Here is a 25,775-nt window from a genome sequence, read left to right as displayed (position 1 = left end):
ACACTTGCCTATTATGCACAAGGTCCTGGGTTTAATCCCTAGCACTCCAGAGGGGAGGGGAGGGAGAAGAAGGGAGGGGAGGGAGGTGTGAGGAGAGGCCACAGGAGGACATCAAGACATAGAGCAAGTAAGCGGTCATGGGTGCAGGCATGCAGTCTCTAATCCCATTGTTTGGGAGACGGAGTTCCAGACCAGCCTGGTCTACAGTGGATTCCAATATAGCTAGTATTACATAGGAGACCTTGTCTCAAAAAACAAGCAAAAGTAGTGGTCACGAAGGGGAGGTCAGGACATGATCTGGAGAGGGATGTGTGTAATGCTTCCTAGTAGGTAGGAAACTCAGAGGGTGCAAAAGCCAGAGCTAAAGCCCTTTGTGGGGCAGAAGGAAGTCCTTTTGGATATTATCTTAGTGAACTGGAATGTAGATTCAATTACCAGGGCGGTCTGGTAGGGCAGAGTATGGAGGGAACTGCAAACTGGGAGAGGGCTGGGTGCTTTGAAACGGAAAGGACCACGGCTCAAAGGGAGGTCAAAATCCAGGAGCTCAAAATCCAGAAGGTACCTGGGTGCCTTTGGAGGTCACAGTGAGGGGTGGAGCAGGGGGGGAGGGGTGGGGTGGGGAGCACACCAATGCGCATGCCTGGAGAATTGAGCATTGTTACGCGTACTGGTGCTGGACCCGCCCCCTGTCTCTGTGGGCATTCATTCCCTGGGGTAGACCGGGAGGGGGGTGGGTAGTCTGGGGATCTGGAGTCTGCACTGCGGCTGTAGGGAGAGAGTGGGTATGCCCTGCGGTCCTCATCCCGACGGTTTCCCATCACCTTTCTCAGTCCTAGCCCTCGGGAGGGTCTCCCTGCCCCAGGAGCCCTGCCCCGATGGTCGTTCTACCCACAGGCAGCATCGGCCCACCACCAGCAGTCCATTTCCAATGGAAGTCCTGGATGAATTCGACAACGAATTCCCCCTGAGTGTGACCTTCTGCCAGCTCATTTCCGAGGATGACTTCGAGCGGCAAGCAGCGACCTACACAGAGCGTGCGCTGCGACGCCTCTTCCGCACCTTGGATCGCAACCCAGCACTGGCGGAGAGAGTCGTGCGGAAGGGCAAGCAGACTGAGTTCGAGCAGCGCGGGTTCCTCTCCAGCCTCTGGGTGCGGGCTGCGGGCAGTGGGCATCGGGCAGCAGAAGGCCACTAACTCCCTAAACTAGGGAGGATCTTTGAGGGTGGGACTTTGGCTGAGGGATGAATGGGGAGGTTATCTATTGGCTGGGGCAGCCAAAGAGGTCTTTCCGAAGCCAAGAATACCAAGCCTGAGGAAGGAACAGGCAAGCGACTCTTTTCTGGCTTCCCGCCTTTTCTCCTCCGTATTGCAGGCGAAGTTTGTCAGCACTGTGCAGGGGGATCTAAACCAGTGCAATAACATGGGTGCCATAGAGATGCATCGGCGCCTGGAGCAGCTGAAGAGGCGCATACACCGTGTGCATCTGTATTCCCAGGGTGAGGCTCAATTTCTGAAGGTGCAAACCCTTGGGACTCTTAGCCCAGCGCATCTGCTCCCCCTCTGCCTCCCATCACATTACAGTGTCTATCAAGCTTAGGTTGGTGAAATCTTAGGTGCATTCCCTGCCCTGGATTTGCCTCTCTTGGATCAGATTTAATGAAGAGCGATAATGTGGGCCTGGGACAGAAAGGGAGGAAGGAAGAAACACCTCCTAACAAGATTAGCTAATTTAGAGAATGACAAGTGAGGGTGGGGGAGGGGTCGTAGACACATTTATTCTCAGCCTTAGGATATTTGTCTTAATTAACACAACCTATCTACTTATATATTTGAGACAGGGTCTTATTCTGAAGTCCTACTTGCCTCAAAATCTGCCTGCCTCTTTGCCTTCATATAGTGCTGGGAGTCTTGTGTGTGTATCCCATGTGTTTGTACAGGTGCCTGTGGAAGCCAGAAAAGGGCATTGGCTTCTCTACAGCTGTATTTATAGGTGGTTATTAGCCTATAATAACATGCATGCTGAGATCTGAACCCAGGTCTTCTTTAAGAACAATGAGTGCTCATAACGACAGAGCTACCCTCTAGCTCTTCTGTTACGTTGACTTTGTATGTACCTGTACAAGCACACTCAAACACTTTCTGTTCTGCGTATGTGGATGGCTGAGGACAGCTTGCAGAAGACTCGGCTCTACCACAACTCAGGTTATCAGGCTGGGTGGCAAGCTCCTTTACCTGCTGAGCCATCTAGTCAGCCCTTATTGCTTGATAAGGCCTTGTATGTCCCAGGCTGACCTTAAACTTGTAGCTGAGATTAGCTTTGAACTCCTGATCCTCCTGCTTCTATCTCCTGAGTTTGGGGATTACAGGCATGCAACACCACATCCATCGAATGAACTCTTCCAGTGGGCTGGTGAGGTGTGCTTTAACACCCACTGTGCTCCGCAGACTCAGCAGTCCTTAAGACCTAAGAGCACAGTAGGTCCTGGCTCAGGGTCGAGCCAGACAGTTTGGCTACTTTGTGGGTTCCCCTCCCTTCCATCCTTCAGCCCTCTTCCACCCTTTATCTAGATAAGAGAGAGTGAGAGGACACAGGCAAGGGAGCATTGTTATTGTTAGATACTGTGATTAGAGGCATGGAGTTCCTTGAGGCAAGCTTGAGCTTCACCATCAGAAGATCCAGTTTCTTATTTCTTCTTTGTGTATGACTACTTAAACCACGACCAACAGCAGCCAACCAGAAACCCACCAACAGTCCATCCCACCTCTTGGGGCCAGGATTTATATACCTTCTGAAGATCTGAAGAATACTCAAAATGCCAAACGTCACACAGTGGCAAAAACTATCTGCAGCTGGAAAAATGCTAGAGCATGAGACAAATCCTAGTCAGCCGCTGTAGACAATCTGAAGCAGCCCCATAGCCCGCACTGGGATTGAAACCAAAGCACATTCCTATTTCCATGGTTTTTGTTTTTTTGTTTTTTGTTTTTTTAAGGAAACCAAAATGCCCAGGCATCACTTTCTTTGAACCCACCTTTGCAAGACTTCTCTGTGGGTTTTCTTTTTTTTTTTTTTTTTTTTGGTTTTTCGAGACAGGGTTTCTCTGTGTAGCCCTGGCTGTCCTGGCACTCACTTTGTAGACCAGGCTGGCCTCGAACTCAGAAATCCGCCTGCCTCTGCCTCCCAAGTGCTGGGATTAAAGGCGTGCGCCACCACGCCCAGCTGGGTTTTCTTATAGAAGCGTATCATTGTCCACCATGCCTCTGTGCCTCTGAGGCTGGGTATAGGTTGAGGGCTCACTGTCTGGTGCCTGAATACTCCTTCTGGTGTTGGCTAATTCAGTCTTCCACAGTCCTTGACTGGGAGGCCACAGGTTACCTTAAGGGGCCTGATTTACTCACCACTTGCTTCCAAATTCTATCTAAAGTTAGACATCTTGGTGTGGATTTTGCCTGTTTCTATGCAGACGAGATCTGGCTCGCTCTGCCTGTAAGAGAAAAAAAGGGGAGTGGGGCTGATAGAAGGCTCCATTGGTAGAATTCTTGCCTAGCCCACATGAAATCCTGAGTTTGATCCTAAGCACCACTTAAACTGTTTGCATACAGCCAGACAGTGGTGGCACACACCTTTAATCCCAGCACTTGGGAGGCAGAGGCAGGCAGATTTCTGAGTTCGAGGCCAGCCTGGTCTACAGAGTGAGTTCCAAGACAGCCAGGGCTACACAGAGAAACCCTGTCTCAAAAAACAAAAAACAAAAAAAACAAAACAACCGTTTGCATACATGTAATCCCAGCAACTTGGAGACTGGAGGCAGAAAGGTCACAGATTTAAGATGCTCCACAGATGCAGTTAAAGGCTGGCTAGGATATGTAAGACTTATGGAAGGGAAGGTGGATACAGAGAATGATGGAGACAGAGGAAGAAAGAGATTAATTTTTGAACCCTTTCTCCAAAATACTGGGTGACTACTGAGATAATAGATAATGCCTGCTGGCACCTGTCATTGATGGGCTTGGGTCCATCAAAATAGCCTGAAAAGGATTTTCCTTTATCTAGAAAGATATGAAACCCTTGTGTTATTCCATTTGGACCCTACTGCCCAAGGTGTCAGTACTCACCAAAGTATTCCATGCAGATGCCAAGAAGAGGAGGAGGAGGCCGAAACCAAAGAAACCAGATCCCATCTTTCGAGATCAGTCAACCTCCGCATGCCTGCCACCAGCTCTATTACCACCACCACTGCTGCCGCCACCGCCACAACCTGTCACCACCGTGGCCTCTGTAGTGGCTGCATCACCCTCTGTCTACACCATGCCCCGGGTCTTTGGCCCTTTCCCTCCACTGTCTGGCAAGCCGGTCAGTAGGAACAGGCAGTCCTGGGAGGGAGGACAGCTTCTTTTTCCCTGTCCAAGGGCCACAGTGGAGGTGGGAAGTACAAAGCTCCTGTCCTCTGTGAGCCAGCAATCCCAGTAGACTTGGGATGTCCCTAAGAATAAGGAAAACCATAGACTTTGCTCACATCTGTATCCCACTCCTGCCTCTCAGGCTGCCATCCCTGCTCTGCCTGTGTCTGCAGAGCTCCCCCCTTGCCCCGCCCTCTCCAGAAGCCCTCCCCTTCCCTGTCACCTTGCCTCAGGGTTAGGCCTCCCTCAGTTCCCAGCCGCCATCTCTCTATCCCTGAAATCAATTCTTGCTTCCTGTGTAGGGACTGCTTTTCTGCATGGAACAGTTTTCACTCTGCCCTGAGACTTCCTTTGTTTCTTGTAGATGGAGAAACTGGATATTTCAAGTTCGGAAGTGAAACTAAACTGGAGTGGTCTTTCATCAACGTCAAAGAGGTACAAGGGATTTACTCATCTTGAAGGAAACAAAAAACAGTTGGGGGCCAGGCTTGATGTTTTGTCCCAACCTCTTTAATTCTCAATTTTGGGTGGTGATTATATTCTATTCAGAGGGAGAGTCTGGACTCCTGGGCCTGTGTTACAGAAAGCATACTGAAGCCGTGAATGCGTCCAAAGCCAACATCCTGTTTCTTCCCTATCCTACAGCCACATGGTTGATCTGACCCCGTTGGTTCTCAATCCCGGAGGCTTCCATTTCTCATATTTGGCAGGAAGCAGTGCACACAAGCTCCATTGTCCTGGCTTTCCCTGGTGAGTACCTTCCTGACATGATCCTGTGGGCTCTCTTCCAGTTCCACAGTCTCTGCCTCTAGAAGGCCCTGTAATAGTATGCTCACGGACAGAAGAGAATCTGTCATATTTCTTTCATTCCTAGAACCTCACATGTAATCAATGTTTGCAGTGGTAGAAGACATCAGTGATTGGCCAACCCAGCCCAACAGAAAGGAGCCACTAAGGGGCTGCCTTGGAATCGTCATATTGCAAAGCAGGGTTTACCAAATGTGGACTTTTTTTTTTTTTTTTTTTTTTTTGAGACAGGGTTTCTCTGTGTAGTCCTGGCTGTTCTGGAACTAACTCTGTAGACCAAGCTGGCCTCGAACTCAGAAATCCGCCTGCCTCTGCCTCCCAAGTCCAAATGTGGATTCTTTTTTTTTTTTTTTTTTAAGATTTATTTTATTTATGAATACACTGTCTTTGTCTTCAGACACCCCAGAAGAGGGCATCAGATCCCATTACAGATGGCTGTGAGCCACCATGTGGTTGCTAGGAATTGAACTCAGGACCTCTGGAAGAGCAGTCAGTGCTCTTAACCACTGAGCCATCTAACCAGCCCCCCAAATGTGGATTCTTAAAACTCACTTGTAGAGATAGAGATGTAGCTTATGATCACAGCACTTGGGAGGTGGAGGCAGAAGAATCTGAAATTCAAGGTCATCTCTGCTTATCTAGTCATGGTGAGGCTAGCATGGGACCCTGTCTCAAGAGGGAAACACAGATGATGGTGACATCTGTGTAACCAGTCTACAGAAGGTGAAGCAAGAAGAGAGAAAGGAGGAGAGGGGTGAGGGTAAGGGATGGGGGAGAGGCAGAGAGGCAGGTATGGCTATTTTATAAATCATTTCTTCACAAAGGGAGAAAATAGTTGCAGATCATTAGTACAGGCTTTACTTTCAAATGGCTGGAAGAAAATCGCTCATCACTCTGTTGTTGGGAAAATCAATAGAGCACATTCTGTCAGCTCAGGAGCTGCAGGTCAGCAAGAACATGCTGAGGGCTTGGAGACTTGCAGAGTTCACTGTGGAAGCTGATCACAGCTTACATGTGCCTGCTGGTACTATCCTCCTGCATCAACCTCCTTAATAATGGAGCTACAGGTGTACCCCTGGCTGTCATAGTCCTTGCTCCAAGATGAATGAACAAAATTATCTGTACTCATTCTGTAGAATATTATTAACCATACTACAATGCATGGACAAACTGTAAAAGTACAGGAAGTGAAATGTCTGCTACACAAGGAAAAATACTAAGCAGTGGTGGCACATGCCTTTAATCCATCCTGGCACTCGGGACTCTGTGAGTTCAAGGCCAGCCTGGTCTATAGAGCAAATCTAGGAGAGTCAGAAACCCTGTCTCGGTGGCGGGGGTGGGGTGGGGTGTTCCGGGGAAGAGAAAGAAAAAAGAAAAATACTCTATAGCATATGGACTAGGTTAGTTCAGAGAGACAAGGAGTTATTGTTTATGGCTGCAGAATTTTTGAGTTTTGAGTGATATTCTAAGGAGTCATGGTGTTTTGTATGTAATGCACACAAAATTGTATGTTGAAAATGGTTCAAGGGCTCTGGTGTGTGGACTCAGTGGTAGAGCATGTGCTAGGCATACATGGGTCCCAGCATTTTTTGTCGTTTTATAATTTTATCTTTTTATTTTCTAAATATTTATTTATTTATTTATTATATGTAAGTACACTGTAGCTGTCTTCAGACAGATCAGAAGAGGGCATCAGATCTCATTTACAGATGGTTGGGAGCCACCATGTGGTTGCTGGGATTTGAACTCAGGACCTCTGGAAGAGCTCAATGCTCTTAACCGCCGAGCCATCTCTCCAGCCCGGGTCCCAGCATCCTAAGAGAGATGGTTAAACATGTGACGACTTAGAATACAGTTTAATACTTAGTACTCATGAAAGCTAGTGTCTTAGGGTTTGACTGCTGTGAACAGATACCATGGACAAGGCGAGGCAACTCTTATAAGAACAACATTTAATTGGGACTAGCTTACAGGTTCAGAAGTTCAGTCCATTATCATCAAGACAGGAACATGGCAGCATCCAGGCAGGCATGGTACAGGAGGAGCTGAGAGTTCTACTTCTTTATCTGAAGGATGCTAGCAGAATGCCTACTTCTAGGCAGCAAGGGTAAGGGTCTTGAAGTCCACACCCACAGTGACACACCCACTCCAACAGGGCCACACCTCCCAATACTGCCACTTCCTGGGCCGAGCATATACAAACCATCACAGCTAGGGTCGTGGCACAAACTTGTTATCTCAGTGCTGGGGGCAGAGACAAGAAGACCCTGGAGTTTGCTGGCCATGTCTATTTGAACCAAAAAGCTCAAGACCAAGTGAGAGACCCAAAACATAAGACAGCGAATGAAAAAGGATAAAGGTGGTGTACACCTTTGATTCCTTGGGATGAAGAAGCAGGCATATCACTGAGTCTGAGACCAGCCTTGTCTACAGAGACAGTTCCACGATAGCCACATACTTGCACTTGTGCAAAAAGGTAAATTTGTTCAGTGGGTGAGCCTGCTGACCAGAGTCCAGTGCTCTTCTGCAGGTACATAGCCTGGCCTACATAGCAGTAAAGAGACCACATCTTAAACAAGATATAATGGCAAGAAACAACACCTAGGCCGGGCGTGGTGGCTCACGCCTTTAATCCCAGCACTCGGGAGGCAGAGGCAGGCGGATTTCTGAGTTCAAGGCCAGCCTGGTCTACAAAGTGAGTTCCAGGACAGCCAGGGCTACACAGAGAAACCCTGTCTCGAAAAACCAAAAAAAAAAAAGAAACAACACCTAAAGATTATTTTCTGGCTTCCACACACTCAGCAGTGACATGTACGTGCCTGCACCCCCACCTAAATATGCACCCCAAGCCCCCCAGAGCTAGGAGAGCTGATGTGCACTTACAGTTCCAGTTTTTCTGGAGCTGTGAAGGGAACATTGCTTGAGCCTAGCAGTTTGAGGCCAGCCTGAGCAACACAGATAGATAATGTGATTTTTTTTTTTTTTTTTAAATCCACCAGGATGACATTTCAGTTTTTTTTTTTTTTTAAGATTTATTTATTTATTATATGTAAGTACACTGTAGCTGTCTTCAGACACTCCAGAAGAGGGCGCCAGATCTCGTTACGGGTGGTTGTGAGCCACCATGTGGTTGCTGGGATTTGAACTCTGGACCTTCGGAAGAGCAGTCGGGTGCTCTTACCCACTGAGCCATCTCACCAGCCCGTGATTTTTTAAAAAAGAAAAACAGAAAAGTATGACAGCTCAAGCCTGTATTCCATTTCCAACCCTTGGGAGGCTCATACAGGTGGATCTCTGAGTTCAAAGCTAGCCTGAGCTACAGAGGGAGACTTTATTTCAAAACTAGATCAAAGTAATGCCAGGTGTGGTGGTACCCACTTTTAATCCCAGTCCTGGGCTGACACAGGAGTATCTGTGAGTTTATGGCTAATCTGGTCTACAACGTTTTAAGACAGGCAAGGCTGCATAGAGAGACACGTCTCAACAATGAAAAGGGAAGTCATTGAAATTTGCAGCATTCTTCACTGCCGTTCTCAGCACCCATCTACTTTCTGTCCTTATAAATTGCTTATTAGCCGGGCGTGGTGGCGCATGCCTTTAATCCCAGCACTCGGGAGGCAGAGGCAGGTGGATTTCTGAGTTCGAGGCCAGCCTGGTCTACAAAGTGAGTTCCAGGACAGCCAGGGCTACACAGAGAAACCCTGTCTCGAAAAACCAAAAAAAAAAATAAATAAATAAATTGCTTATTCTGGCTTCAAAATATGGCCTTTTGTGTCTGATTTCATTTAGGGTTAGTTCTTTACTCCTTTTAGTGGTTACCTGATATTCCTGCATCACTGTCTTTTCTGTGAGTGTGGTATGTTTGCACACATGTGTATGCAGGACACAGAGCTGGGAGTCGGTGTCTTTCTCTAGCTTCACCTTTTTCTTTTTTTTAAAAAACTTGGTTTTTCAAGACAGGGTTTCTCTGTATAGCCCTGGCTGTCCTAGAACTCACTCTGTAGACCAGGCTGGCCTCGAACTCAGAAATCCACCTGCCTCTGCCTCTCAAGTGCTGGGATTAAAGGCATGCGCCACTTTTCACTCTTAACAGGCATCAGGACAAGCCTCTTTGCTTTGTACTGTGTTCCTCTATCACTCACAGGTATTAAGATCTGTTTCCAGCTTTCTACTGTTGTAAGCAGTGCTATAATGTACACCCTGAACAGATTCCATGGGAGAGGTTTCTAGAAGTCATGTCTTGGGAGACAGCCTGCAGCCTATGACTGTATTACATGTGTGTCTGACAGCCCTGTGAGCAAGTGTGGTACATCATGAGCATGTGTTGGCCATCTCTCATGCAGGACGCCAGCCTGTAGCCGACCCTCCAACACTGATGAGACACCATCTCCTGTTGTGAAAACCTCCATCTTCACTCCGCCTGTACTGCTCAAGTTCCAGCCTGTGCCCAGACCCAATGATGATTCAGAGAATGACGCTGGCAGCGCAGAGTCCACTCCTGCCAAGGAGAGCCAATAATCTCTTCCCAACAGACCATGCCCCAGGACTGAATAAAGTTCATCCTGGTGTTGAGCTTGGTGTATGTCCGCTCTGCTTTCGCCTGCACTATGGAGAGAGTTTAAGGATAGCCTGGACTCTATAGAAAAACCCTATTTCAAACCTTACCCCTCAAATATGGGCAGTGTGTGTTTAGGTCACACTTGCAATGGCCCCTCATGTGCACTGTAACAAGCAATTCCGTTGTGCTTGAGAGAGTGGGATGGGAAATCCCATTCTTTAGTGATTCAGACCCCTGAGGGCTTCACTTTCCCTGAGTTGCAAGAGCACTATGTTGTTCCTGCATGTAATCTCCAAACACAAGCCTAGTTTGATGGGTATTTTTACCTGGAGGAGAAATGAGTGGGTCAGTCAGTTTACAGCTTGTTACTTGCCCGAGTTTCAAAACTGTGATTCTCATTGTCACCTCATATGCTGGCCTTAGAATCTTTCTCCATGTAAGATGTCAATCATTACTGGACATTAGTGGATATACATATTGAGTCATGGTTGACCATACCTCACTTGGGACTATAGATAATAAAAATCAGAACATAAGCAAAATTACTATATAATTATAAATTATGATAAACTATGAGAGAGGTGAGTGGGGTGGCCAAGAAAGTGTTTTTTTGGTTTTTTTTTTTTGTTGTTTTTTTTTTGTTTGTTTTTTGTTTTTTTGAGACAGGGTTTCTCTGTGTAGCCCTGGCTGTCCTGGAACTCACTTTGTAGACCAGGCTGGCCTCGAACTCAGAAATCCGCCTGCCTCTGCCTCCCAAGTGCTGGGATTAAAGGCGTGAGCCACCACGCCCGGCTTTTTTTTGTTGTTTGTTTGGGGGTTTTTTGGTCTCACTGTATATTCTTTGTTGACCTGTAACTCGATATGTAGACCAGGCAGGACTTGAATTTACAGAGATCTTACCAGCCTCTGCCTCCCAAGTACTGGTAGTTTTGTTTATTTTTTATTTGCTTTTGAGACATGGTCTCTCTACTCACTGTAGACCAGGCTGGCCTCAAACTCATAGAGATCTGCTTGCTTCTGTCTCCCAAGTGTACACCACCATACTGGGCTAAAAGATCTTTTGAGGTAAGATTTATTTGGAAGGCAGAAGCTATGAAGTAAGAAGCTGACAGGATGACTGTCTTTGGCTAACTAGGTGGATAGTTGTCCTTGTTAATCCCGCCGAATGAGAATAAGACCAGTGACCCAGATTTTTTGGTTGCATTTTCAGTTAGACAGGGTTATCTCCCTAAAGTAGGATTTGAGAGCATAGTCTCAATCAAAGGAGATTTTTTTTTTAATATCCCCCAAACTGCAAGGCTAGGGGGTTTCTAATGTTTTATGTTTATGTAGGAATTTGACAAGACATCTTAAAATTATTTGGTTGAAGATCTTATCAGGAGGTCAGGGTTAGGGTATGGAACATACCATTTAGCATCAAAGTGGAGATTTGGAACAGATGACAAGGAAATTAAGAATTCTTTGATCAGCTGGGCAGTGGTGGCACATGCCTTTAATCCCAGCACTTGGGAGGCAGAGGCAGGCGGGTCTGAGTTCGAGGCCAGCGTGGTCTATAGAGTGAGCACCAGGACAGCCAGGGCTACACAGAGAAACCCTGTCTCAAAAAACAAAAACAATCAAAAAACCCAGCTTAGGGTGGAGAGATGCCTTTACAAATAGCTGTGCAAGTCTGGCAAAGAGAACCAACTCCTCACTGTCCTCTGAGCTCTATGCTGTGGCATGGGCACTACTTGATCACACACACAATTTAAAAAGGAAACTTGGGGCCGGGCATGGTGGCACACTCCTTTAATTCCAGCACTTGGGAGGCAGAGGCAGGCAGATTTCTGAGTTCGAGGCCAGCCTGGTCTACAGAGTGAGTTCCAGGACAGCCAGGGCTATACAGAGAAACCCTGTCTGGAAAAAACCAACCAACCAACCAAACAAAAAACAACAACAACAAAAAAAGAAACTTGGGACCCATTCTCCCGGCACATGAGACCCAGACCAAAGATCTGGCCACAGAAGGAGCAGAGAGGGCTTGGTCAACTGCCAGCTGATGGGCCTGAAGGGCGTGGGGACCGAATGAGAGAAAAGAGTTGAGTATACACATGGACATGGCTTTGGAGAAGGTGAAAAAAGTTGAAGATCTTTAGATACAAAGGAGGTGAGTCTGAGTGAGTCTGCCTAGTATAGCATGGACTGAACAAATAGCCAGATAGTGCATAGATAAGTTCTTGAGGGCTTGGGGGAGGCAACGCAGTATGGTGGGAGACAGGAAAAGTGGATTCTACTCAAAGTCAGCAAGCCTCAGCCTAGCACGGTACCTGCACCCAGCACCTGGGTACCTGGAAACCACAATTCCCAGAATGCTTTCTTCCAACTTCCGGGACCCAGTGCGTCGATCTCCGGAAGTAGTTGAGAAAGCGGAGGCGCCATAGTCAGTGTCTGCTGTGGACTCTTCGGTTCGTTGCCACCATGGGGAAGCGACAGCACCAGAAGGACAAGATGTAAGTTGGGTCGCGTCTCTCGTCTCCGCTCGTCGCCGTGCTGAAGGTTATCATCTGAAAGCCTCAGCTCTCACAGGCGTGGTCTCGTCCCTCAGCGCAGCCTACGTGAGCCAGGGCGTTCTACGTCCGGACTAACTAACTTCCGGAATTCCCCTACCCCTAGCCTTTCTGCGAACTAGTTTTGCCCTGGAGTTGGTTGTCCGCCCTGCACAGCCAGGTCCGCTTCGTCCTGGCTCTAGCCTGAGAGCCTACACACAGGCGACAGCCTTCTAGTTGAAGATAGGCGGGCCGTGCTCCATGTTCCCCTCCCATTTGCTGCTGCTGTACTTTCTGTTTTCTGTTGTCTCTTCAGATGCTCCCCGCCCCCAGCTGTTTGCAAGGATACCTTTGACTTCTGTATTGCCAGATCTAGTATCCAGCTTTTCACTCCTTGGGCTTCTTCACTTTCCAAAGGTAGCCGATAGTGAGATCTTACATGTTTAGTAATTTTTTTTTTTTTTTTCCGAGACAGGGTTTCTCTGTGTAGCCCTGGCTGTCCTGGAACTCACTCTGTAGACCAGGCTGGCCTCGAACTCAGAAATCCCCTTGCCTCAGCCTCCGGAGTGCTAAGATTAAAGGCGTGCGCCACCACGCCCGGCTTTGCGCTTAGTAATTTTGTCTGCGTATGATCTCTATTTCATTCGTCTTTGCTGGGCTTCCCCCTCCTCTTGTCCCAGACCTCGTGGGTGTTTTCTTCATCCCTGTGGTGGATCTGTTCAAAGAGTCTCTTGCACTAAGTCAGCAGCTTTCACTCAGTTCTCCACTTGGAAAATTTAGAGCTTTTTCAAAACTAGTATGCTAAAAGGGAACTTGATAATTTTCACACCGTTTCCTATCCTAGCCCAGTGGTTACATAGTGGGTCCCTGATTTACTATATATAGACTGAAGACAATTCTCATCCTAACAGAAGAACAACCGCAGAGAGCAACTGGAGCTATGTTAGATCATGTCTGGGTCCTGCTCAAAATCACCCACCAGCTTCCCATCACACTTAGGCAAATAGAGAGTACTCGCCTTGATCTTTGACTCATTTGTGACTCGGTCGCTGTCCTTGCTTCTGTGTCTTTCTCTGCTGCTACGTACCTCATCACACTCTCCTCTGCTGTCTCCTTTCTGGAACAGATTCAGCTTGTCCTGTTCCAGCCTCAGTAAGTGTTATTCCCGTAAAGGGCTTCCCCGGAGCTTTGTATGCCTAGCTCTTCCTGTCAGATAGTCTATAAATCCAGTTCATTTCCTTCTGGACAAGGTGCTGTTGATGTTTTTTTATCTTTCCATCTTTTGTGCTTCTTATGTGCCAGACAATGCAGATGTTTAATGTGTCTTTGACAAGTGAGTGGGCGTTGTTCTGTCATAAGTTACTTTTACAGCTTCTGTCCTGTCCGTGGCAGGACCCAGTAACATATGCTCTGTCTTCCTCAGGTATATCACTTGTGCTGAGTACACTCATTTCTATGGTGGCAGGAAGCCAGGTAAGGGGATGCTGGTGGTCCTGAAGAATGCTGTCTCCCGTGATCCAGAACTATCCAGAACACTGACATTATAGTAGATAACTAGAGGAGTCCATAGTTGATAAAAAGAGGACATATACTTAACATAGTACAGTATACTTACATTTTAGAGGAGAATACTTAAAAATATAACTTCAAATGGCCTTTTCTTTAGGAAGTGCTATCACCTTATTCTTCTTTCTTTCTTTTTTGTTTTTTTTGAGGCAGAGTTTCTCTGTGTAGCCTTGGATGTCCTGGAACTCACTCTGTCTGTAGACCAGGCTGCCCTCAAAGTCAGAAATCCGCCTGCCTCTGCTTCCCAAATGCTGGGATTAAAGGCTTGCGCCACCACTGCCCGACAACCTTATTCTTTATAGGAGGAAAAAAAGGAAGGTTAATACCCAAAGTTGCCAAGGCTGTAGAAAAAAGGATTTATTTTATATGCATTGGTGTTTTGCCTGCATGTATGTTTGTGTGAGGGTGTTAGATCCCCTGGAACTGGAGTTACAGATGGCTGTGGGTGCTGGGAACCTGGGTCCTCTGGAATAACAGCCAGTGCTCTTAACTGTTAAGATATCTCTTCAGCCCCATAAATATATATTTTTTTCTCTTTTAAAGATAGTCTTATTATATAGCTCAGGCTGGTCTTGATCTCAAGATCTTTCTTCCTCTGCCTAACCAGTGCTGGAATTGATTTGTGATTTGATAATATCAAAAGATGCTATGTGAATCCAGGTATAGTGGTGCATGCTTTTAATCCCAGGACAGCCAGAACTATACAGAGAAATACCATCTCAAAAAAAGCAAACAACAAAAAGGCCCTGCATGACTAGAGGTCATTGTGTGTTGTCCGCATTGATAATCCATCTTAAAAAATCTGCTTTCATACAATTTTTTATGTAAGACTTGTATGTATGTATGTATGTATGTATGTGTGTGTATTTGTCTACGTGAGTACATGCACATGAATGTGGGTACCCTGGAGTTGAGAGGAGAGTGGGTGCTGGGAACGAAGCTCTGGACTGAAGCAATAGCATCAAGTGCTCTTAGGCTCTGAGCTATTTCTCCAGCTCCTAGTTTGTTTTCAAAACAGGATCTCCATGTGGGCTTGGCTGCCCTGGAACTCACTATGTAGATTGAGCTGGTCTTGAACTCATAGAAATGTACCTGCCTCTGCCTCCAACTGCTAGGATTAAAGGTGTGCTTCACTTCTCAGCTCATCCTGTGTTGAGACAAGAGTCTGTCACTAAACCTAGAGCTCACTGACGGGCTAGACTGGCTTGTCACTAAGTTGTTTCCGTCTCTACCTCCAGTGAAGTACACTGAGCCATTTCTCTAGCACCTATTATTTTTAGGTGTGTGAGTGTGCGTGCATGCATGAGTAGACACCTGCCCTTAGAGAGAGGCCAGAGGTGTTAGGTTCCCTGGTGGGTTACAGGCAGCTGTGAACCACCGCATGTGAGTGTTAAGAACTGAGCTCAAGTCTTGTATAAGAGCAGAATGTGTTCTTCACTGCCTAGCCATCTTTCTGAACCCCACCAGAAGATTTCTTTTTTCTTTTTTCTCCAAGACAGGGTTTCTCTGTGTAGCCCTGGTTGTCCTAGAACTTGCATTGTAGACCAGGCTGGCCTCGAATGCAGAGATCTGCCTGCCTCTGCTTCCCATGTGCTGGGACTAAAGGTGTGTGGCACCACTGGCTAGCAACTACCAAAAGATTCTTTTTTTTTTTTTTTTAAACGATTTATTTATTTTATGTATGTGAGTACACTGTCACTGTGTTTAGACACATCAGAAAAGGGCCTCAGATCTCATTACAGATGGTTGTGAGCCACCATGTGGTTGCTGGGAATTGAACTCAGGACCTCTGGAAGAGTATCAGTGCTCTTAACCGCTGAGCCATCTCTCCAGCCCCAAAAGATTCTTAATATAGGGCCTGGAGGTATAGTTCAGTGATGAAACTAGCATATAGCATATATAAGGCCCTGGGTTTGATCTCTAGTCTAAACACATAACACACTCTTCTCTCTCAAAACAACAGCAATAAAAGATTTAATTCATAGTAATATAGTTTTGTTTTTGTTTTCTTTGTCTTTTGTTTTTTTGAGACAGGGTTTCTGGGTGCACAGTCCTGGCTATCCTGGAACTCGCTTTGTAGACCAGGCTGTCCTCAAACTCACAGAGATCCACCTGTCTCTGCTTCCCTTTCAAGTACTGGGATTAAAGGAGTGCATCGTCATGCCTGCTGTAGTAATGTAGTTTTAATGGTAGGTATAAATAGATGAAATATTTTCCAAATAGGTTATCTGTTTTTTATTTCATCTTTAACAGATATCTCACAGAGAAGTTTTCGCCGCTTACCTTTTGACCACTGCAGGTGAGAGCTTTAAATCCTTCTGTTTTTCCTTGGCTTTGGTTGAGTATCATTTCTCCCAAAATAGGTGTGTGTGTTTTAAGGTAAGGTCTTTTAACTGCAGCTTGGGCTGACCGTGGACTCCTGAATCTCCTGTTGCTACCTCCCAAGTATTAGGATTATAGGCTGCCATCCTTGCATATTTGCATAGATGTTTTTTTAAAGTTTTATTTATTTATTATATATTAGTACACTGTAGCTGTCTTCAGACACACCACACCAGAAGAGGGCATCAGATTTCATTACAGATGGTTGTGAGCCATCATGTGGTTGCTGGGATTTGAACTCAGGGCCTCTGGAAGAGCAGTCAGTGCTCTTACCTGTTGGACCATCTCTCTAGTGCTTGTTTTGTTTTTTAAGATAGGGTCTGTTTTCTGCTCTGGCTTCTGACTGACCTGGAACTCATTAAACTCAAGAAGATTGACTTGCCTCTGCCTGGAGAACACTAGAATTAAAGGCTTGAGACCAAGAAAGGGCGATAAGCAGTGGCCCAGGCAGCTCACAGCTGCAGACACATGTGAGCTGAGGCTGCTATAGGCCTCCACCCCAGTCCATGTCCCCAGCATACATCAGGGTGGTGTACAGACAGTACACCACAGGGGCCTCATTAAACCCTGGGGTGGGGAGGATGGCCCTGAGGTGAAGCTTAGTCTGACTGCTCTGTGAGGGTCTGGAGAGGGAATCCCAGCTTGCTCCCTCAAGGCCATCATGAGGCACCTCTTATGTGACATGAAGTGGGCTGCTGCTGCCTCAAGTACTAAGGCAGCTCCTGGGACAGCAGCTTATCCTTACTTGGGTGGTGTCAGGGACAAAGGGTACTCAGAACTGTGGAGCGGGTTGTGGGACCCAGAGCATGCTCAGCGTGCCTAGAAGCTGATGAGGGGTTTCTGTTATTTTCAGTCTCTCTCTCCAGCCTTTTGTCTACCCAGTCTGTACCCCAGAAGGTGTCGTCTTTGACTTGCTGTGAGTTTACTCTTGAATTTTTAAATTTCTTTTTATTTGTGTGTGTGTGAGTGCCTGCCCACCCAGGTGCATGGTATTTGTGTATGTGCAATTGTATTCAGATGCATGTATATGTGGAGGCCAGAGGTCAACTTCACGGGGCTTTCTCTGTTGTTCTTCACCTTATTTTTTTGAGACAAGACCTTGTCAGTGAATTTGGCACTGTCAGCAAGACTGGCTGACCAGCAGCAGCTGACCGGTTCCACCTGTCTCAATGCCTCCAGCTCCCACTAAAGTTACAGATGGGTGCTGTCTTCAGCTGGCTTTCTTTTTCTTTAGTTTTGTTTTTGTTTTTGTGTTTTTTTTTTTTTTAGTTAGTTAGTTTATTTAAGTACACTGTAGCTGTAGTCACCATCAATCCCATTACAGATGGTTGTGAGATACCATGTGGTTGCTGGGAATTGAACTTAGGACCTCTGGAAGAGCAGTCATTGCTCTTAACCATTGAGCCATCTCTCCGGCCTCATTGTGTCTGGCTTTAACATGGGTTCTTGGATGGAATACAAATTTCAGGCTTTTGTGCTGCAGAGAAAGTGCTTTATCCACTAAGTTGTCTCCCCAGCACTCTATATTTAATCTTGATTTAATAGATATGACAGGATTCTTGATACCAATTAGAGAAAGGAATATAGAGTTTGTGGCTCTAAGTAGGGTCAAAGTTACTAAAATCTTGTCCCTAGGAATCTCATGGCATCTAGGTGAGCCTGTTTGGTAACTGGGAGGGACCACCAGGCCTCAGGCAGCACTAGCTGGCAGATGCTGTTGCAGTGGAGTGGAGTGGGTCCTTCCCCCTGTCTTAGAGGCCAGCTGCTTACAGATGTGCAGTAGAGATGTGCTGGATGGTCTCTGCGTGGTGAGAGGTGCAGAGTCCCCGGCATTGCACTCTGACGCACTGCACCCTGTTATATGTTCCAGCTAAGCTTGTTTTACATCCTACATTTTTTTCTAAAATTTGCAAAAAAATAAAAATAAAAAAATAAAAAAATATTTGAATAGAACAATTTACTCCAATGATCTCATTGTCCAGGATCATCATTATGCCCTCTTAGCCCTGTGCACAGATTTCTTTGGTGAGTGCAGGGGGAGGGGGAGTCTCACTGTAGTGCCCTGGCCTGTGTTCAAATGACTTCCCATTCTCAAAATCTCCCAAAGAGCCATCTCCCCAGCCCTTTCTTTTCCTTTTTGTAATGTTTATTTTGACTTTATGTGTGTGGATTTTTTAGCTGAGTGCCTGTGTGCACAGCACACTTGTGCAGTGCCTATGGGAGCTGGGAGAGGACACGGATCCTCTGGAGCTGGAATTACAGATGGCTGTTATTGCCATGTCATGTGGGTGCTGGGAGCTCAGGCCCTGTGCAAGAGCACCAAGTGCTCTTCGCTCCTGAACCCTCTCTCCGGCCCCCTCATGACCCTTTTTGTTCTCTCTTCCCATCAGGAACATTGTTCCCTGGCTTAAGAAGTATGGGACGAATCCCAGCACTGGAGAGGTAGGTGCTCATGCAGAGCTCCGTGAGCCAATGAGAGCTCAGCTCCTGCTCCTGTCTTGCTTTGTTTGTGCAGTTCTCATGCTTTCAGCGGGGGAGAACTGCTCACCTCACAGAACCTGGGAGTGACAGTCCTGTGCTTTCTACAAGTGTTGCTGCCTCTGTGTGCACACGTATGAGGATGTACAGTTGGCACTCTGTACTTGCAGATTCCATGTTCTTGGATTCAGTCAGCTATGCTCATAAAGAAGTATTTGTGGAAGGTTGTATGTGAACTTATCTACATACTTTTTCTTGTCATTGTTTGCTAAGCAGTATCAGAAAATAATTATGTGTTTATCATTTAGATTATGGTAGGTAGTAGGCAATCAGGAGATGGCTTAATGTTAATGGGAAGATACATGTAGGTTCTGGTCAAATGCTATAGCATTTTAAGAGACTGGAATACTTACGGATTTTGCTATCCTGAGCAGATGAAATTTCTCCTTCACTTCTCAGCCTGCAGTTGGCATTCTCTTGGCAAGAGCCCTTGGCTTAGGGCTATAGCCCAATAGTAGAGTACTAGCCTTGCTCATTTGCTTACAGAAGGCTTTGGATTACATTCTGGCACCCTGCCAACTCACTACCCAACCAAAAAGAAAAAATCCCAAACAAAACAAAATAAAAGCGTTTAAGACTCTGACCTACTGGGTGACAGGAAACTGGCTGCAGTCTTTCTGGCTCTGGTGGCAGTCTGGGACTGGTGTGGGGTTCCAGGGACTCTCCAGTGTAGATGCACATGCTACCAGCCTGTCTCTTCCCTGTTCCAGAGGAAAGAGGGGCTGTGCCCCACATGGGGTCTTAGACTGTTTCTTGAGCCTGTGAGCTTCTCTTCGGCTTGTGTCTTGCCTAGCTCCTGAAATAGTTTGCTTTTCTTCCTTGGTGTCCGCACTTGAGAGTGTGGCTGCTGGTCATGAAGCTACAGGAGCTTTTTCCAAGGCTGGGACGGCAACATCGTTTATTAGTTTTCTCACTATGATATGAGGTCCCTGCCTTACCTGGTAGACTTGTGCTCTGTTTTGCTGACCTCTGCTGCTGTTCAATTTAGGAATGTCACCCTGCAGCTCCCTGCTGCTATTGGGTGCCCGTGGGGAAATAAAGGGAGTGGGGGAAAACCCTCGTCCTGTCAAGACTTCCAGTACTCTGGGCAGGCGGACGCCTTTCCTTGCGGCCCCTGGTGGGTGTCTGGCTGTGGGAAGCCATGGAATCCCAGCTGAAGGGGGGTAGGGAGGTGGGGGGAGACAAGGGGCAGTCCGAGGTCTCTGGGCCTCATGGAGGCCAGAGATAACAGATTCTCAGTCTCCGACATCCCAGACACTGCTGGACACTGCAGAAGAGCTGAGAACAAAATGGGGGTCCCGGGGCCAAAGGGAGGAGAGGGCAGGGAGAGGGGGTGCTGGGTGGTTCCCATGTGGGTGAGAGCCCTTGGTCCGTATGTACTCAGGATGGCCTTCTGGTGGGAGGTTAGACGCAGCTCTTTAGGGAAAGCCTTATCCTATCGTTCAAGCATGGCGGGCCTTGATGAGCAGACACAGTCTATGGTTTTAGAGCTTTATTGTAGAAAGGCAGTGAGAAAGAGAGAAGGTAGAAAGAGAGAGAGAGACTGGCTATGGCCACATGGAGAGAGAAGGGAAGGGAGAGAGAGAAGGAGGGCTAGAGAATAAAAAATGGTGAGAGCTTAAAGAGAGTGAGGAGGGGACAAGCAGCCCCTTTTATAGTGGGCTGGGCTATCTTGCTGTTGCCAGGTAACTATGGGGAGGAGCTTACCTGGCTATAGGTCAGGTAACTGTGGGGGTGGAGTCTAGTCAGAATGTCAGGAGCTTGGGACATTGTCTGTGACTTATAGTCACAGAATTATAGAGTTGGGGTTCTGTGGTGTCAGGCACCTGTCACTGGGAACATGGCTCACAGTTTCTAGTGGGTCGCCAGAACAAGCCTCATTCACCCGAAATAGGCTGCCTTTCATGGCCCCACATGCTGCAGCCTGCCCTTTGGTGTCTGTTATTGCTGTCTGCCACTTCCGTTCCCAAGCTGCTGCCTCTGCTACCTTGTCTACAGTTGTCCTCATGATCTCTGTGACCTCTGCCTCTTTTCTGCTGGACGTTGTTTTTCTTTTCTTTTTTTTTTTTTTAGAAATATTTATTTATTTTATTATATGTAAGTACACTGTAGCTGTCTTCAGACACTCCAGAAGAGGGCATCAGATTTTGTTATGGATGGTTGTGAGCCACCATGTGGTTGCTGGGATTTGAACTCAGGACCTTTGGAAGAGCAGTCGGCGCTCTTAACTGCTGAGCCATCTCACCAGCCCCTGGACGTTGTTTTTCTGTTACCCCTGGATGCATCTTAGGTTTGCAATCTGTATCACAGGTGCTCTTTGGGATATCAAATCTTGTTATTTGGACTGTTTTCTTTTTTTTTTTTTTTTTTTTTTTTTATTTATTATGTGTAAGTACACTGTAGCTGTCTTCAGAGGGCATCAGATCTCATTAAGGATGGTTGTGAGCCACCATGTGGTTGCTGGGATTTGAACTCAGGACCTTCAGAAGAGCAGTCAGTGCTCTTAACCGCTGAGCCATCTCTCCAGCCCTTGGACTGTTTTCTACAACTTCCAATCTACATATAGCTTTTACTTTGGTCACATCTAGAAGCTAGGGCCATTTCCTTTGTTCATGGAACCCCATAGGGTGTGTTCTTTCTTGGCACTCCTCATCTGTGGGCATGCTGCCTCCTTCCCTGCTGCCTAGGTCCTTACCCATGTGAAGCACTTGTGAGCAATAGCACTAGCCTTTTCCACTTTCAGTGCTTTGTTTCCTTTTTAAAAATATTTTTCCATAGTATAAACAGAATATGTAGATGCTCTCACTAAGGGGTGTGTGTCAGGGTGCAGCTGTGGGAGTTCTCTCTTTCCTCTGTGTAGGCCAGGCTCAGTGATAAATACCTTCACTTGCTGAGCCTGTTTTGGGGCTTCTTACTAGTGTTAGACACACTAATTTTGTTTTTATTTTACTTAGTACCTTTATTAATTATTATTTTAATATTTTGATGTGGGTTTGAATGCCATGGTACAAATGTGGGCAGAGGACACTTTGAGGAGTTGGTCCTCTCCCTCCACTGTGGGTTCCAGGAATTGAGTTCAGGTTTTCAGGCTTGTGTGATATAGAATGCTATCTCAATGGTTCTGTATGCATTTTGAATTTCAGAAGTCAGGTGTTGAGAGAAGGGCTGACTCTGAAGCTCAGTAGTAGAGCATACACTTAACACATATAAGGTCTGGGTTTGGTAGCTGGCACCAACAAGAAAGTTCAGACCTTGTAGAAATACACAGCGGTCTTTATTCCACACCCTCCTTTTCAGCCCAGTGACTACCCCTTACATAGTGATGTTTGTGTGTTTATAAATCTGGAGATGGGGGCTGGTGAGATGGCTCAGTGGGTAAGAGCACCCGACTGCTCTTCCGAAGGTCCGAGTTCAAATCCCAGCAACCACATGGTGGCTCACAACCATCCGTAACGAGATCTGGCGCCCTCTTCTGGAGTGTCTGAAGACAGCTACAGTGTACTTACATATAATAAATAAATAAATCTTAAAAAAAAAAAAAGATGAGCTTTAAATTTAAAAAAAAAAAAAATCTGGGGATCTGCTCACAGCCTAGGGTTTACAGATACATCAGTGCAACCACTGGACTAATATCCTAGACGCCTCAAGAGTCCTGGCTGTGTCTTGGAGACTTCCCAGAGAGATCTCCATTTCTGTGTAAGCTGCAGAGGGTCAGTTGTGCAGAGATCTTTCTGTTCTGTCCCTGTTGCTCCTGTCTTGGGAGCCTCTGTGTTACTTCACCCTTTATTAATTATTGTTAATTATATGTCTTCCAGAAACTTGATGGGAAGTCCTTGATCAAGCTGAACTTTGCAAAGAACAGCGAAGGTGAGGATCCCTTTTGGACAAAGCTCCAGGACTGGCCCACAGAGACCCCGAACTCCTACTCTCAGCAACTTCCTTTCTTCTTTCTCTTTTTTTAAAATTTTTATTTAATGTTGTATGAGCATCCTGTTGCTGACACACCAGAAGAGGACATCAGATCAAAATACAGATGGTTGTGAACCTCCATGTGGTTGCTGGGAATTGAACTCACGACCTCTAGAAGAGCAGACAGCGCTCTTAACCACTGAGCCACCTCTCTAGTCCTCCTTTCTTGTCTTGTGGTTGGAGGCTGACCATGGGCCGCACAGTGCTACCCAGTGTTCTACCTCACAGATTCATCTTCAGCCTCCCTCTCTCGTACCTTTCTGACACTTGCTTTTGCTTTTCCAGATGTCACATGGCTTCTCAAAGGTCCAGGTGGTTTAAGTAAGGATAGGTGGATCCTATAAAGGCAGTTAGACAGTTGTGAGCTGCTACTGCTATAGTTGGACCCCTGTGCGTGAGCTGTACTTGGCTGAGGCTGTGGGCTGTTCATGACTGTAGGTGGAAGTTGCTCAGAGCAAGGCCCAGGGTGGCCAGTCCCACTGTGGTTGCAGTGTTAGGGAGGCATTTCCTACTCAAGATCAGACTGTCAGCCTCCCAGCACTTGGGAGGCAGAGGCAAGTGGATTTCTGAGTTTGAGGCCAGCCTGGTCTACAAAGGGAGTTCCAGGACAGCCAGGGCTATACAGAGAAACCCTGTCTCGGAAAACCAAAACACAAAACAAAACAAAAAAAGGATCAGACTGTCATCACCTCTGCCCCACTTGGAGCCTCCTACTGTGAGTCCCTTTGTGGCTTTTTGTTGCCTATCCGGATAATGTAGCTACAGCTACAGCTGCCTTGCTCCCATCCTGGGGTCTGATTGATCTTTTGTGGACCCTTTGTGGTCTTGTGTGGTCTTGACTAAGGGGTCTCCTTTTCACTCTGGTACAAGTGACATGGGCGAGTTTGCTGTCAGTGCTCACTGGGTGTTTTCCAGGGAAATATTGCAAGCATAGGGAGGAGCAGGCATTTTTCTTCATTGTCTGATATACAGCAACCTTGGGTTCATAGGTCATGTGTCTCATATTGAGCAGGTCTTCCTCTACTCTCTGCCTGGAGATGTACTGGTGGGAGTGAGGTGTGTGTGCACGAATGTGTGGCAGTGCATGTATGCGTGCATGCATGTAGCCTTGATTGAGAAGAGCTTTCGTTGCCGGCAGAATCTAGGCAAAAGATGACTGGTGCATCAGATGTCTTCTCTGTTTTAGACAGAAGTAGAGGAGGGAAGGGGACCAGTAGGACACCCACTGAGGGCAGCAGACAGGCCTGAGAGAAGACTTGGTAAGAGGGACCTGTATGAAGGTGTGGGAAGAACATTCCAGCAGAGGTGTGCTAGAGGGTGTCCATGCATGGCAGGAGTCTTTTTTTTTTTTTTTTTTTTGGTTTTTCGAGACAGGGTTTCTCTGTATAGCCCTGGCTATCCTGGCCCTCACTTTGTAGACCAGGCTGGCCTCGAACTCAGAAATCCGCCTGCCTCTGCCTCCTGAGTGCTGGGATTAAAGGCGTGCGCCACCACGCCCGGCCATGGCAGGAGTCTTAACACTGTGGAAACCATCAGCCGGAGGGATCTCTGTGTTTTCAAGGCCAGCTGGTCTACAGAACTAGTTCCAAGACAGCCAGAGCTACACAGAAACCCTGGCATGAAACAAAACAACAAGAAAAATATAATGACTTCTGTCTTTTTTTTCTACTTTTTTTTTATTAGATATTTTCTTCATTTACATTTCAAATGCTATCTCCCAAACCCCCTATACCCTTCCCCCGCCCTGCTCCCCATGACTTATGTCTTAGTAATAGCATGTGACACTTAAAAAATAAGTGAACAGGAATTCCCTGGTCACATCAAATATATACCCAGTGGTTAAGTGGTTAAATTTCCGTGTGTGTGTGTGTGTGTGTGTGTGTGTGTGTGTGTGTGTGCGTGTGTGTGTGCGCGTGTGTGTGCGTGTGTGCGTGTGTGTGCGTGTGTGCGTGCATGCTGAGTGAACTCATGTGGGTGAATTTTTTTTTTTTTTTTTGAGACAGGGTTTCTCTCTCTCTGTCCTGGAACTCACTCTGTAGACCAGGCTGGCCTCAAACTCAGAAATCCACCTGCCTCTGCCTCCTGAGTGCTGGGATTAAAGGCGTATGCTGTGGGTGATTTTTTTTTTTTTTAACTTAGATTTTTAGAAGTCTATCTAGATGCATGTAGGTAATATGACTGTTTGCTCTCCCACCCTATTGTCTATTGGGTCCCTGCTGGATGGTAGATCATCTATCGGGGCTGGCTAGCTGGGTGGAGAGCTAGGTGAGGAAGGCCAGGAGATAAAGATGAGAAGAGGTCGAAGGTGGTGGAGACAGGGTCTCTGTCTGGCATGGCTTTTGAGAGGAGAAGGTGGCCACCTGAGCCAGCCTGTTCTGGCTGGAGGCTGCCACTGTTCTGAGAAAGGCGGCAGGAATGTGGCCTTTTAAAATGAGTAGGGGTTTGTTAATGGTGTAGGATGGAGCTTCAATGGCTGCCAACCCTGGCCTTCCCAGGTCTTGGCAGCTGGCCTAAGGTATTGCCTTCTTTCTTTTCTAACCACTACTGGTTCCTCCGTCTCTTTTTTTCCTCCTCTGTCCCATCCTCCCTGTCTCCCTCCAGCCTCCCTTCTTCCCTCTCTCCTCCCCTGTGGTACTTGTTGGATGTAGAACTTAGCACATGCTAGGCAAATACACTGCTGCCACTCCTTTTTAGAATTCCACTTTGAGACAATGTCGTGGTAGATTGTCCAGCTGGCCTTATACTCTGTTCTTCTGCCTCAGTTTCCTAGTAGCTACAGTTAAAATATGTACTATCATGATTGTTTAATCAAAGCCCTTGAGGGCCACTAGTCCTGTGTGTGCTTTCTCTCTAGGGCAGTACCACTGTCCAGTGCTGTATTCCGTGTTCACTGACAACACCCATATTGTGGCCATCAGGACAACTGGCAATGTCTACACCTATGAGGTAGACCCCCATTGCAATGAGTGGGACTATCTAATGTTGGGCCCGAACGTGTGCCTGGCTGAGTGTTGAGGGTGAACCAGGA

At 46.8% G+C, this 25,775-nt stretch overlaps 2 protein-coding genes across 4 annotated transcripts in view; both read left to right on the top strand.

Moving 5' to 3' along the window:
- The first annotated feature begins 698 nt into the window (after positions 1-698).
- LOC110311749 (uncharacterized) lies at positions 699-9,781 on the top strand. 2 transcript variants are annotated; one of them, XM_021185259.2, is made up of 7 exons: positions 699-782; positions 895-1,150; positions 1,374-1,497; positions 4,135-4,355; positions 4,767-4,837; positions 5,048-5,152; positions 9,553-9,781. In XM_021185259.2, the coding sequence occupies exons 2-7, from the start codon at positions 929-931 to the stop codon at positions 9,725-9,727; spliced, it is 918 nt and encodes a 305-aa protein (XP_021040918.1). In that variant the 5' UTR covers positions 699-782; positions 895-928; the 3' UTR covers positions 9,728-9,781. The 2 variants fall into 2 exon arrangements, with proteins under 2 accessions (XP_021040918.1, XP_021040919.1); XM_021185260.3 differs by having other exon boundaries at positions 704-778.
- Positions 9,782-12,160: 2,379 nt separating this feature from the next.
- The window catches only part of Ppil2 (peptidylprolyl isomerase like 2), a 24,368-nt gene continuing 10,753 nt past the window's right edge, over positions 12,161-25,775 (top strand). Inside the window, exons 1-7 of one of the 2 annotated variants that reach the window (XM_021184549.2) lie at positions 12,161-12,256; positions 13,716-13,765; positions 16,112-16,157; positions 17,094-17,156; positions 18,631-18,682; positions 22,594-22,645; positions 25,602-25,693. In XM_021184549.2, coding sequence (XP_021040208.1) covers positions 12,225-12,256; positions 13,716-13,765; positions 16,112-16,157; positions 17,094-17,156; positions 18,631-18,682; positions 22,594-22,645; positions 25,602-25,693 — 387 coding nt within the window. In that variant the 5' untranslated portion in view covers positions 12,161-12,224. The remainder of the gene's footprint in view (positions 12,257-13,715; positions 13,766-16,111; positions 16,158-17,093; positions 17,157-18,630; positions 18,683-22,593; positions 22,646-25,601; positions 25,694-25,775) is intronic. The other variant, XM_085832402.1, reaches the window with a different exon arrangement.

This window comes from Mus caroli, unplaced genomic scaffold, assembly GCF_978045245.1.
Source record: "Mus caroli unplaced genomic scaffold, Mus_caroli_1 scaffold_17, whole genome shotgun sequence".
Taxonomy (NCBI): Eukaryota; Metazoa; Chordata; class Mammalia; order Rodentia; family Muridae; genus Mus; species Mus caroli.
This window is presented reverse-complemented; position numbering and strand designations above follow the sequence as displayed.